Source organism: Agelaius phoeniceus, chromosome 7, assembly GCF_051311805.1.
Source record: "Agelaius phoeniceus isolate bAgePho1 chromosome 7, bAgePho1.hap1, whole genome shotgun sequence".
Taxonomy (NCBI): Eukaryota; Metazoa; Chordata; class Aves; order Passeriformes; family Icteridae; genus Agelaius; species Agelaius phoeniceus.
In genome coordinates this window covers 45,879,050-45,891,919 of record NC_135271.1, presented here as the reverse complement: position 1 = coordinate 45,891,919, position 12,870 = coordinate 45,879,050, and the positions used below count along the sequence as shown (strand labels likewise).

General features: G+C 35.6%; 1 protein-coding gene across 6 annotated transcripts in view; it reads left to right on the top strand.

The window, feature by feature from the left end:
* The window catches only part of LRP1B (LDL receptor related protein 1B), a 638,345-nt gene that overhangs the window by 584,089 nt on the left and 41,386 nt on the right, over window positions 1-12,870 (top strand). For 5 of the 6 annotated variants that reach the window (XM_077181744.1, XM_077181743.1, XM_077181742.1 and 2 more), the window contains 6 exons: window positions 126-367; window positions 6,003-6,226; window positions 6,486-6,592; window positions 8,297-8,413; window positions 10,232-10,405; window positions 10,921-11,046. In XM_077181744.1, coding sequence (XP_077037859.1) covers window positions 126-367; window positions 6,003-6,226; window positions 6,486-6,592; window positions 8,297-8,413; window positions 10,232-10,405; window positions 10,921-11,046 — 990 coding nt within the window. Of the gene's footprint in view, window positions 1-125; window positions 368-6,002; window positions 6,227-6,485; window positions 6,593-8,296; window positions 8,414-10,231; window positions 10,410-10,920; window positions 11,047-12,870 lie in introns of those variants that run through there. The other variant, XM_077181745.1, reaches the window with a different exon arrangement.

The window sequence follows — 12,870 nt, the reverse complement described above, 5'->3', positions numbered from 1 at the left end:
CAGAATATAATTTTAACCTCAGAAATTCTATCAGCTGAACACCAAAAAGCTACTTGAGTAAAACACTCTGATTTTTGCATTAGTTGACATTTACCTTATTTTTGTTTCATTATAATAATCCCTAGGCTCTGAAGATCAAGTTCTCTATGTTGCTAATGACACTGACATCCTGGGTTTTGCATATCCATTCAACTACAGTGATGCTCATCAGCAAATATCACATATTGAACACAATTCAAGGATAACTGGAATGGATGCATATTTTCAAGGGGATATGATTGTTTGGAGCACTCAGTTTAATCCAGGAGGGATTTTCTACAGAAAACTTCACGACAGAGAGAGAAGGCAGAGTAACAGTGGCCTGATAGTAAGTGATCAAAATCAAAGATTAAATCACACAAATTTCATTCAATTTATTTTTCTATTCTGACTCTTCTGTAATAGCATGGGGTGATTCAGTAAATTAAAATGTCTATCTGAGAATGATTTTATTTCAGTGATATATATGGTTCCTAAAGCTTTTCTGTTCAAGACTCTGACAGATGAGGTAAAGTCTCCAAGACAACACAATTGTAGGATTTAAAAAACTTTCCTGCAGAGAAGTAAACGCTATATTAGAACATTGGGAAGACTGTATACCATCAAGATTTTTTATTGCAACAGAGAAAAGGGAAGGATGTAATATATAGAAGAAGAAAGCCATGAATTTCAAATCTTGGGAAGACATAAAAGGAGATTAAACACAAGCTTAATTTCTACAGTGATCATATAAACAATAATATTGGCAAAGTTAGGACACGTATTGAAACATTAGAACAATTTATTTCCATTTTTGTTGAACTGCAAAATATCTTATTTTGAATAAGCATAAATGTAGGTTTGGACTTTGCAACAGAAATGTGGATTTTCATGAACTTGGGTAATTTTAGCGGTCTTTACTTGAAAATAAAATAAATGCAGGTAGTTACTCATTTTGCCTAAAATATTTCTACAAAATTCTCTAGGAAGTGATATTTTTGAACTGAAGATAACTATGTGGTCTTTACATTGGTGTTCTATAATGCTGTCAATTTAGATTTTGGGATTTTTAGTCTTCCTTGAATTTGACAGCAGGGTAGAGTTTTTAATTTTTTTCTTGGCCAGTTAGAAAAAAACACCTGTCTGGCTTTTTCACATTTCCTTAAACTTAGGAGAGGTAACAGTGATGACCTCCCATCACACGCCTGCTTTTATACACCCACAATAAACAGGAGTAGCAACAGTACCCCAACCTTTCATCTATAATTCATACACCTCTCAAACCACTTCTGAGTACATTCCACCTGAGGATATTTCCTCTCCAAATGAGTGACATTCCTGACCTTTGACACCAGCAGGGCAAAAAGCCTCCTGCTGCAGGCACCAATGGACCCTGAAGGCGCCTGGAATCTGTTGTTGCATCTTGATAAGAGCAGTTTAAAAGCAGCACTTCCACCTGCCCAGCAGAAGTGTCTAGGTTCTGTTCACAGAATTTGTATGGAAGGTAGATGTGAAGTACAAAATAATGCCTAGGATCTCTAACAGGTCAGCTCTGTCCTGTTTGAGTTTTGCAGAAGGATACCTGTATTGAGGATGTGGGGTCATTCTACTGTGGAGTTTGTCTCATTTAACAATGTGGTGTACGTTTCTGTTTAAAAAATCCCGATAAACAGAGCTCTGTATTGAGTTATTCATTAGAAAATAATGAAAGTGTAAAACCTTGTGAGGTTAGTGTTGAGAAGGTGGTGGTGTTATTTATTTATTTTTTGGGGGGTAGTCTGCAGATGCATTCTGCAGCAAGAGCAGTTTGCACACCTGCAGCCTCTCTAATGGATTGAATGCTTTCTTAGAGGTCCATAAAACTGAGCATAAGTTTCCTTCAGAAATCTTCATAATCTAAATCTTCAAATCTTTTAGTCCAGGGACTGAAAATTTCACACCTCATTTGTACTGCCTCTCTGTTTAAGCTAAGAGAGATAAAATTTTCTTAGAATTAGTATTTTTCTAACATACTGAAATAGTATTCAGTTTTTCTATCCTTTTTCACTTTTACCTGAGAATATCTCTTAGGCACTTCCATTTCTATTCAAAGATATTGAAAAAATGATGTTTTTCTTTATACCCCATGTTCCCCTGTCTCTTCAGTACAGGTAGGTCCTTGTGACAATGCTTGATCCAAGCTAGACAAAGCTTTTTTACAAATCTGAATGTGGAAAATGCAAATACAGACAGTATTTAAATATATTTTGGACACTTCCCATTTATATTTGTGAAGTATTTGCTACTCATTGTGCTTAACTATGAGTTATTTTCCCAGTGTTATCTCATTAATATTCAAATATTGTTGCCTTATTTGCAGCTGATCAATAGGTTAATTGGTTTTATAGTGTTGCTTTAATATTGTCACCGAAATTTGGTTTTAAAAGGCTTGAGAATTCCTTAATTTTAACCCAAGTTTTTTTTAATGGGTAAGTTTTCAAAGGTTACATTATAACTTTTATATCTAGACTTTGATATGTAAATCAGGACAGTAAACTTGAACAAAGTCACCTGCATTTTCAGGTAATTACATTAATGCAAAAATCCATCTCAACCGAAATTGCTCCACAGAATTAGCATATCAAGAGCCTTCCTCAGAGAATAGCTTTAAGTAGCTCTCCTGATTTTCTGTGAAAAGGGGTTTAAGACTGGTACAAATTCGAGCATTAAAGGAAATAGTAAATATCAACTCTTCAGAGTTTATTGGCAGATGCAGAAGAGGATTTCACCCCAACTGAGTTCAGGCAGTCAGAGTGAATTGGTGATAACTGGAGCAGCTGTTTGCTGCCTAATCCTTGGGGAGAGCTGCACAAGTTATCCGAGGTGAACAATGAACACGGAGCCGCCCCACACTTCAGCTCAAGTGCTTTATTTTATGGAAGAGGACAAAAAGATGAACATTAAAATGATGGTACCACCCAACAGGGAGACAAGCACAGGTTTTGTGGTGTGTCCAGTCAGTTTATCCCCAGCCTGCTCCAGCCCCAGAGTTCTGGGAACTTCACAAGAGCCCTTAACCACCCTTGAGATGAGCCCACTCGGTTTCCCAACGCTTGCCCCAGGGCCCAGTGCACCCCTGTGAATGCAAACTGCTTCCAGCCCATTTTCCCCAAACAGCAGGAATTTATGGTTCTGCCTTAGAACTACAGCTCTGTCTGGATAAAGTTTATATACCCAGAAGGCTCTTTCTGGAATCAGCTGGTTGGGGTTTGTAAATGATCCTACTTTATGTAATACCAGTGGTGGTTTGGTGAATTACTACACCCACTGGGATGCTCATCTATCAACAAAAATGTTGTGTTTTGGTGGGCGAAATTCTGAACATCTTGTTGTTTTTAATTTCTTTTTACTGTTCTAGTAGTATAACATTAGCTAATGTATTATTTTTTAATGAAGAGGCAAAATAAAACATTACTTTGTTCCACAGCAATTCCATACCCAAAATATCTGCAAAAGAAATAAGATTAAATACTGCTTATGATACAAATGAGATTTGCCATTTATTCTTCCTGTTAAACCTTGCAAAGGGATGTGTTCCTACTGCATGTGCAAAGCATTTTCTCCAGTCAAACTCAACTTTAGGGGCTGAAAATCTGTAATCTGCCATTATATGAAAAAGGTTTCCAGATCCAAGTTGTTACTGCAGCTTCTTTTTTTTATGTTTGTTTGGGGTTTGATTTTTTTTTTTTTTTTTGGTTATTAATTCTTTACCTTGAAAACAGAATTTACAAAAGACAGCAGTTCTGATCAAAAGTCATTGAACTGACATGGTCTGTAGCTGTGCAGAGACTGCCAAACTGTGAAAGGCAATTAGCTTTCAAACCCCAATTTTTCTAATAAGTTGTAGTACATTATAATTACCATCAAAGTGGGCTAAAATCACTGTAGAAAACATTAATGTGATTTTCTTCCTGTATTTTCATCCTTATTTTATATGCAGAATTATTCTTCAAAATTAACATAATCCAAATAAGCTATTAGGTAAGAGCTCATTTCCAGTTAGCAATTTTACTAGACAGTGTGAGAAGATGCAGAAGAGCTCAGAAATATGATGTAGCTGCAACTTAATCAACACAACTGGAAATTATACAGCCACAGCATCAGCTCGTGGGTTTTTTCCTCTTTTTTTAAAATCTCTTAAACCAGATGGCTCCTTGACATTTCTTCTGTTCATCTCCTTCTTCATTTGATCTTTAATATTCCCCCAGCATTACTGGAACTGAAACCAGAGTTTTCCTGTCTGGTTGAGGAGTCAGGGTCAGTATTCCTCAACAAAACCCCACCCTCATTCCCCAATTTTTGTAGGATGTCTCTTTTAGGATGTCTCATCTGCTTCTAGAACCACCTTTTTTTGGGAACCATCTCTCATTCTGCTTGGCAACTCTCATCTTGGTCTTTCCAGGCTTTCAAAAAAGAGTCTTATTGTAAATTGTGGGTTTAAACAGTCAAAATAAAAGAAAAGATGAGAGGTTTTTCTGGCCATGACAGCTGCTTTCCTTTTAAAATAATATTTGTAAGCATTCTAAGCCTTAATATTTGTAAGCATTCTAAGCCATTAATCCTTGTAGTATCCAAAGAGATCTCCAGGCATGAGAGGTTTCTTGACTCAGGTGCCTGAATATTGCCCAGAATTAAAAGGAGTTTGGACTAAAAATACAGTTTGTCTTATGTGAAAATACCTCTTTTTTGGTATCTGGTCCTTTCTGTGAATGTTGCTTGGATAGCAACAAAGAAATTAAGTTTGTTATATGCAAATGCTACACTTAAAAAATTCTGTTATTTGTGGAAGCATCTGCCACCACTATCATCGTCTCATACCAAAGAATTATGGTACAATATTTTATTTAGCTTTAAAAATCAACAGTGACAGTGTTTCTAACAAATTACTGTTTTATAAATGCAGTGATTGATTTTGCTCCTTTACTATTCCCCTAAATAGAAAATCAAGGTTCTACATATCTATAATGCATACCTTCAATGAATTTTTTGCAGAATTAAAAAGCTTATGAGCAATGAACTCTCTAAATTCACCCTTGTGGTCCTGTTATTTCACCTAGAGAATGAAATGACCATTATTTTATGATGAAAATAGTCTACAAATATCTTGTGGTATTAGGGAACTCTGACACTTAAGGGAAAACCAGTTATCTTAGCATTTTCTTTCCTGGTTTTCAGTTATGTGGCTTAGTAGCATTTCATTGTTTCATTTTTAAGGAATATCTGGGGGGGTTTTTTCATAATTTAACTTGATATAAGTAAATAGGCAAACAACTGTATGTGTATTTAGCTCATGATGGTCTTGAGGTTTTTATGATACACTGCATTCATGTTAGAAAGAGTTGGGTAATCCTGTTTTACAGGGAATACTCATTTCTGCAGGAATTCCAGTAAACTTTAGAGTTGTTCATATAGCTCTCCTATTTGCAATATGAACTCCTGTCCTCAGAACCATCTTTCAGAGCTAAGCCTTAATTATTGTGAAAAAAATAATGATAAGAGATCCTGCAGTTGATAAATTTAATGTTATAATCAGTCAAACATCTTTTGTGTGTGAAGATGAATATTCATGAATACAGAGGGAATTTTATGGAACACCATACCATGGATAAAATAGCTGCATAATCTTAAAACTTCCTTTTCCTTTGGTTTCAAATTATAGTCCAAAACACTTGTTTGCTTCAGTATCAATAGTTCAAGTAGTTGATGTAGAAGTGACTTTTCCCTAATGTGGGAAGCCTTAAACTTGAGAAAACAGATTTGAAGCATTGACTTGTTCTTCTGCATGGAATAGAGGTGGCAGCTGCTCCCTCAGAGCTGAACTCCTGCAGGTGCAGTTTAAGTCTTTCCAACGCCGTTTTTCTGAAAATACGACACAAATTCGTGGCTGTGCAGCTGCTGTGAAGGGCCATTTCCACAAATGTGACTGCACCATCTGTTCTTTTTAGTGTCCAGAGTTCAAGAGGCCCAGGGGCATTGCTGTGGACTGGGTGGCTGGGAATATTTACTGGACTGATCATTCCCGAATGCATTGGTTCAGCTACTACACGACTCACTGGACCAGCCTCAGGTACTCCATCAATGTGGGACAGCTGAAGGGACCCAACTGCACCAGGCTCCTCACCAGCATTGCAGGAGAGCCATATGCAATTGCTGTCAATCCTAAAAAGGGGTATGTATCCTCCAACACCACTCTGGTTTGGTAATTCCAATAAAATTGCAAAACGCAGCAAGGGAAAGGAAATGATGTCTGCAATTATCTAAACTTCTCCAAGTTGTTGCTTTAATTTCCTGCTCAACTTACCTAAATGTAGACCAAGATCTCCATTCTGCCAGGAATGTTGAGAGGCTCACAAAAAAATTGAGCATCAGTGAAGTATTTGGAGGCTCTGTGCAGGCATTCAGCCTAATTTTTGTGTTTAATATTTCAGGATGATGTACTGGACAGTTATTGGGGACCGGTCTCACATAGAGGAATCATCTATGGATGGCACTCTGAGAAGGATACTGGTTCAAAAGAACCTGCAAAGACCTACAGGTAAACAACTCATTTTTCCAAAATACCTGGTACTCGCTAGCTCAGGAAGATTTCAGTTTCTCAGTTAAAAACGAAAAAAAACCACAAAAACCAACCAAACAAAAAACCCAATCTGACAAAACACCCAAGAAATGGGCATTTTCCTGTATTTACTGCCTGAAAATCCTTTATTAACATCCTTCTGTGTTTTCTTCCTTTCCTTCATGGTAGAAAATAGATGTTCATGGAGTTTTTAAAATTTTTGTCAGATCCTTAACACAGGCCCATATAGAGGGAATGCAAAGAAAGAGTTCAAACTAATAAATTTCCTCCCAAATGGGACTTTACTAATATTATTTACACTGTTCTTAAATTTATTACCACATATGGCTTTCCTATTTCAAATAAGAGGGAGGGAGAGTTTGAACATTTGGGCTTGACTTCATAGAAATGACTATCACAGGAGTGTTGTATGTATAAAACAAATAGAAATACCTTTATCTCTGATACCATGAAAGAACCTTGAGAATGCTAGGTATGTGTTAATTTGTATTTAAATCTTCTCATTAAAATGCAAAGAATAATTTAAAGCTGGAGAGTGGGAACTGCTTCTAAAGCATGCCCCTTACAGGTCCCATGCATCACACAGAAATGACACATTGTGATTGCCTTTTACCAGAAATTATTCTCTTTAGCCATATTCCTGAATGCCAGTGTTTCTTTAAAAGAGGGTTTTTTTAATGGAGTTTTAAATGTAAACATATTTCTGGTCTGTGAGTCAGATTTTCTCCACTTCCTCTCATCTATCTGCAGCTGATTAATTTATGACCTGAAGAGGAGTATTTTTGCTGTTATGTATAATTTCTTTTGATGTATTTTTTCTGACTTACCTACTTACATAAATAGGAAGAAAAATACCTTTTCCCATTCTTATTAAAGATGCGCTGCAACTTCAAAAGCTCAGAATGAAATTATTTTATGGTTTCAATATTTTCTTCAGGCTGAAGTGTTTGACATGACCTAAAATGGCATATTAACCATTTAATCTTCCTCTGTGAAGCATGGACTATTGATTTAACTATTTGATTATTGCCTGGAGGCTGGGTATTCATAATGCCATTGATCTTTCATTCTCTTTTTTTTTCTTTTCATATACAGATGAATATATATATATATATATAGCTATATATCTTCCAATATTGTTGTTTAAGTCTTGCAGCAGTAATGTAATTAAAATAATCTGATTTTTAATTCTGCAAGACTGAATGGGAAGTCTTGGTGATAAAAATGAGAACAGAATTAAATAAGTGTGGAAACAGGGTGCAAAGTCTCCCTGAATTCTGAATGCCTTGGTTTCAACACAGGATCACACTGGTGCAATTGGCATATTAGATTTTGGTTAGGAGAATAGGTTAGAGGATTTGACTCTATATTTAATTCCCTCCTGGTATTTCTAGCACTACCTGCTGAGGAGAATGGGTTAGAAAAGGTGCTGACCTTGGGCAGAGTAAGGTAAAGAAAGTAAAAAACCATGGTTGCCCCGAGGGGAAGGTTTAAGTGGGAGCTGTAATATTTTATTCTCTTTGTTTTCCAGTCAAATATTTTCATTGCCACAATATTTTGTGTACATGAGAATATGAATGACATAAAAATGTAGAGTTATAGAAAAATACTAATTTTTTTTTCAGGTTTTATGTTCCTATTTGAACTTTATCTCCTTTGTAGGTCTCGTAGTTGACCCGTTCAGCCAGCGCTTGTTCTGGGCTGATTTTGAGTTATCTGTTATTGGCAGTGTTCTTTTTGATGGGTCCGACTCTGTTGTGTCTGTGAGCACAAAACAAGGTATGGAGAGCCTTGGTATCATGTGATTCTCATTTTATTTTATTTTATTTGGCTGAAGTTTCACTATTCAGAACACTATGTAAGCAAAAAGCAAAGAGCAGTGATTATTGAGTAATAGTTTGTGCTTTTGTTAGACAATGCTTCAAACATTATCCAAGCAAGTGTTTTAGATAAGATAAAGATAATTTCAGCTTTAAGATAATCTGATAAAATTACCTTAGGGGGACAAAGATTCAATGATATGCACAGATCTCCAAGTATAGGTATTACTGAGTAGCATTGTGATTAATATTTAGGCTTGATCTCACTTGTATTAGAGCTGCCTGTGTTGAACTGGAGTTTTAGGGGTTGTAGAACAGTTGGGCTGAATCAGTTCTGGGAGAATAATGGGCTTGGCTTTCAGGTCACTGAGTAATCACAGAATTTTGCTAACAGAATGTGAATGAAGAAAGTCCCTTTTGATGAAAAAGAGATTCTGGTGAAGCAAACTGTTTTCAATTGCACAACAGCTTTTTAGCAATTTGTTAAGTAAGAAATTTATGAAATTTGAGTAGAAAATAAAAGGAGCACATTAAAAAAAGATTTGAAAGCAGCCTTTTGGGGAGGATTGCTTAGTGGACAGCTGGTTCTGGAGAATTGTCAGGGTGTTATTATACCTGGTGCTATTGAGTGTTTTAACCCAGAATATTCTGGAATATACTAGGAGAAATCTCCCATAATCCTAATTGAGCAGGACAAGATTGAAAACATCTTATTTTTGTTTAAAAGGATTCTATTCCACAATTTGTATCAATATACATTAAGTTAATCATCTGAAGAGAGGTCACTTTGGGTGTAGGGATTTGACCACAACCTCCTCTAGCATGGGAGCAAAGGAAAATTGGGGCTGTTTAGAAATTGCTTTGCAATGAGACTAAAACCTTCAACCCATTGAATTAAACAGGCCTATAAGAATTAATTAGAATTTATTGATATTTTTAATGAAAATGAAATACTGGGTGCCAAGCACTGATAGCATGAAAGAACAATAGGAAGAAATAAAGGCTGATTGATGCAATTAAGTACAAGGGAAATAAAAAAACATTTTTAGAGTAAATGGAGAAAATGGCAGGCACAAGGTATCACAAGGAATATATTCTGATTCTTTATGGCTTCAGGAAGAGATGCATCCTAGGCAAAGAAGTTTTAGTTAGAGGCCATTGCCTTATTAGGGGAAATGAGAAATTCTACAGCCAGTTGTACACAGAAATCCAACTGGTGGCCCAGGAGGCCCTCAGAGCTCTTAAAAATGAGGAGTTGGTAGAGTTAACAATTTCTTTTGTATTAATTTACTATAATTATAAATTAAAACAAGTGTAGTACAAAAACTAGCATTTCAAATATGTTAGGAAGGAGCTGAAGAAATGTTTTGTCAGAATAATTTCTTTGATGTGAAGCAAGATGACCTCTTTCTTCCTTGTCACATATATCTAAAGTGTTGTACCTAAGTTACAACAAGTAGAACAAGTCTGCTCTAATTAGTGAGTTGTTACTACACAGTTTCTTTTTTTCCAATTATCAGCCAGTTTCTGAAACTCAGTTGTGTGGAAAACTGAAAAGAAAAATCTTGAAATTTAAGTTGTCTGCAAAATGGGAAGGGTTCCTTTGAGGAAGATGGCTTTTTTTAGAAAGTAATTTTTGTGAGGACCAAACAAGCTGTCTGAAAAATAATATCCTTAGGTGTTAATCACAGTAATGAATTGAATTTTTTATTTTGAAAAGTTGTTTATTATTTGAATGTGAATATGTATTTGTATTTACTATCCATTTTTATTCAAGGTTTACTGCATCCACATAGAATTGACATTTTTGAGGATTACATATATGGAGCAGGCCCTAAAAATGGTGCATTTAGAGTGCACAAATTTGGCAAGAGCCTTGTAGAATATCTAAGTGTGGATGTTGATAAAGCAAAAAGTGCCTTGATTTTTCACCGCTACAAACAAACGGACTGTGAGTAAGCATAATTACTGTAAATACTTTAAATTCAACCTCAGGGGGGAAAAGCAACCAAGTTTTACAAGCATAAACCAGAGCCTGATGGTACAAACTGAAAATAGATTTAGTCATATTTTTTTAATATCATTTTGATGTGTTTGCACCCATTTGAAAGGATGCTGGACAAATTTGTACACAAATGCCTTTTGTACGTGCACTGTAACTGAGATATAAAAAAAATTAGAAGAGAGATGAATAACAATCCCTCTAGCCAGAAGCAGATGAAATTTTTTACTCCATGTACCAATAGATTTTTTGGTAATGGAATAAATTCTGTCCTTCTGTGGGTCTTCCATTGCTGTTTGGGGAATGTGTTCACAGACTCGAGGCTGTTGATATCCTGGGAAGTGGAAGTGTATCAGAATTTTTCTATCTAATTATTTATCTTTTCTTAGCTTTAGAACATAGTTCTAATTTTTTTTAATAAAAAATCAAAATCAGTGCCTCTAATGTTTTGTCTTTTTAAACAGTGCCTAACCCCTGCTTGGACCTGACGTGTGAATTCATTTGTTTACTCAACCCTTCTGGTGCAACATGTGCTTGTCCAGAAGGAAAGGCATTGATGAATGGAACATGCATTGATCAGAGCCTCCTAGGTAGGTACTGAAAACTGCAGGAAAACCAGAAAATAAACAGCTGGTCAGTTTTTGCAAAAGGCCAGGCTGGCTGTGAGTGCAGAGTTTTGTGATGTTCAATGCACACATTAATTAGCTGAAACTGAAAGGTGAAGAAACAAAATGCTTGATTCAAAAAAAATACCTCCCCTGCTAATATTCATCAAAATGAAGAATGGGCTTTCAGCTTAACTGATACAAGATGATTAAAAGTGAGTGGGTATAAATACTGACCAAAAGAAGTTTGAAAAACACTGAGGTGTTTTGGATCCCAAATTAAAAGTGAGTCATTCAAGAGAAAAAAAAAACCACTGCAGCAATGGTGAAAGGCAGTGAGAGCAACATAGCAAACAATAATGACTTTGAAGTAACAGTCAAAGGAAAAAAAAAACCTGCAGCATTTTTATCTAAAATTATATATTCTGAGAACCTCTCTAATGACTAATACTGAGACACAGATTTCCTGAGAAAAGAGCCTCTAAGTTCTTGCTGTGTTTTAGGGGTGGGGAGGGAATCTTTTCCATAGAAGATTATTAAGTACTTTAAAATGTCTTCACTTTAATTTAGGCCAAACCTAGCTTGGTCACACTGCTGGAATTATTTCTAAGCCAGTTTGATTTTTTTAATGTTCTAGAAATTACAGAATAGCATTTCTTGTGTGTATTATGTGTATGAGGATGTTTTTCTGATGTTTAATTCCAGGCTCAGAAGTGTAAGTGATGGATATTTTGGTGAGATCCTCTGTGCTTAATGTGCTCAATTTAGCAATTAAATTGATTTACCTGAAATGTCATAATTCTCTGGAGAAAATCTCATTGATCTATACTGCCTAGGCTTTAAGTATTGAATTAACAACACTGTGCTTTTGTGGTTCATGATATGGTATGAATAAAACTGTCCAACTCTGGACACAAATCAGGCTGAACACCCTCCCTGCCCCTCCAAGTGTCAGCTCTTTGTCCATCTCAGGTGGACACATGTCAAGAATTTCTGCTGTTACAGCACCACCTAAAAATTATTTCAAACTTCCCATAGTTAATACTTAGGTGTTGAAGAATGGACAAATAGAAGAAATTTGGTTTTCCTTGCTGACTTATAAATTATGAGTTTGTACTCACAATTTCAGTGATGCTCTATTTTTACTAGTGGGCAAAGGATTGTGCTGTGGTAATGTTTTCAGGAATGTGTGTTTTTATTAAAGAGAGAACTGAAGTGGTTTTTAAATGACATGTTATAAATTTTTATGGATGGACAGAAAATGCCTAGAGAAGCATTTTTAATATATTGATAATTTTCAGCACCTTCCCATGGCTGTAATATCTGTTATGACTTTATAAAAGGCTGCTGAATAAGTGCTTCCTTAGTTTTTTTGTTTACAATCATATTTCAAGTAATGCCTAATGTAGGTTTTTTCTTACTTTTTCTTTCACCTATGTTATTTTTGTAATAGTAGACTGCAAGTTTTGTAGTATCACAGATTACAAATTATGAATTGAAACTTCTGTAGTACTCTAATAATTTTTTGCACTATTTTTTTTTTAAGTGTTAGGGGATGTGAAATGTTTGTCTCTTGCTGAGGCTTCACTTCAGCTCCCAAGGACCAGCAGAGATTTCTGGAAAGACCAGAGTTGACCCCAAGATCAGCATCTTGAACTGATACAGGTTTATAATTAAAGGCTGGCTGACAGTCACTTGCCATTAATAGGTCACTAATAGCCTGCAAACAAACAAAAAATCAATTTATAAATATCAGGTTCTTTTCCATTAGGAGGCTATACACTATGGAATAAAAAACTAGGTCCTGCA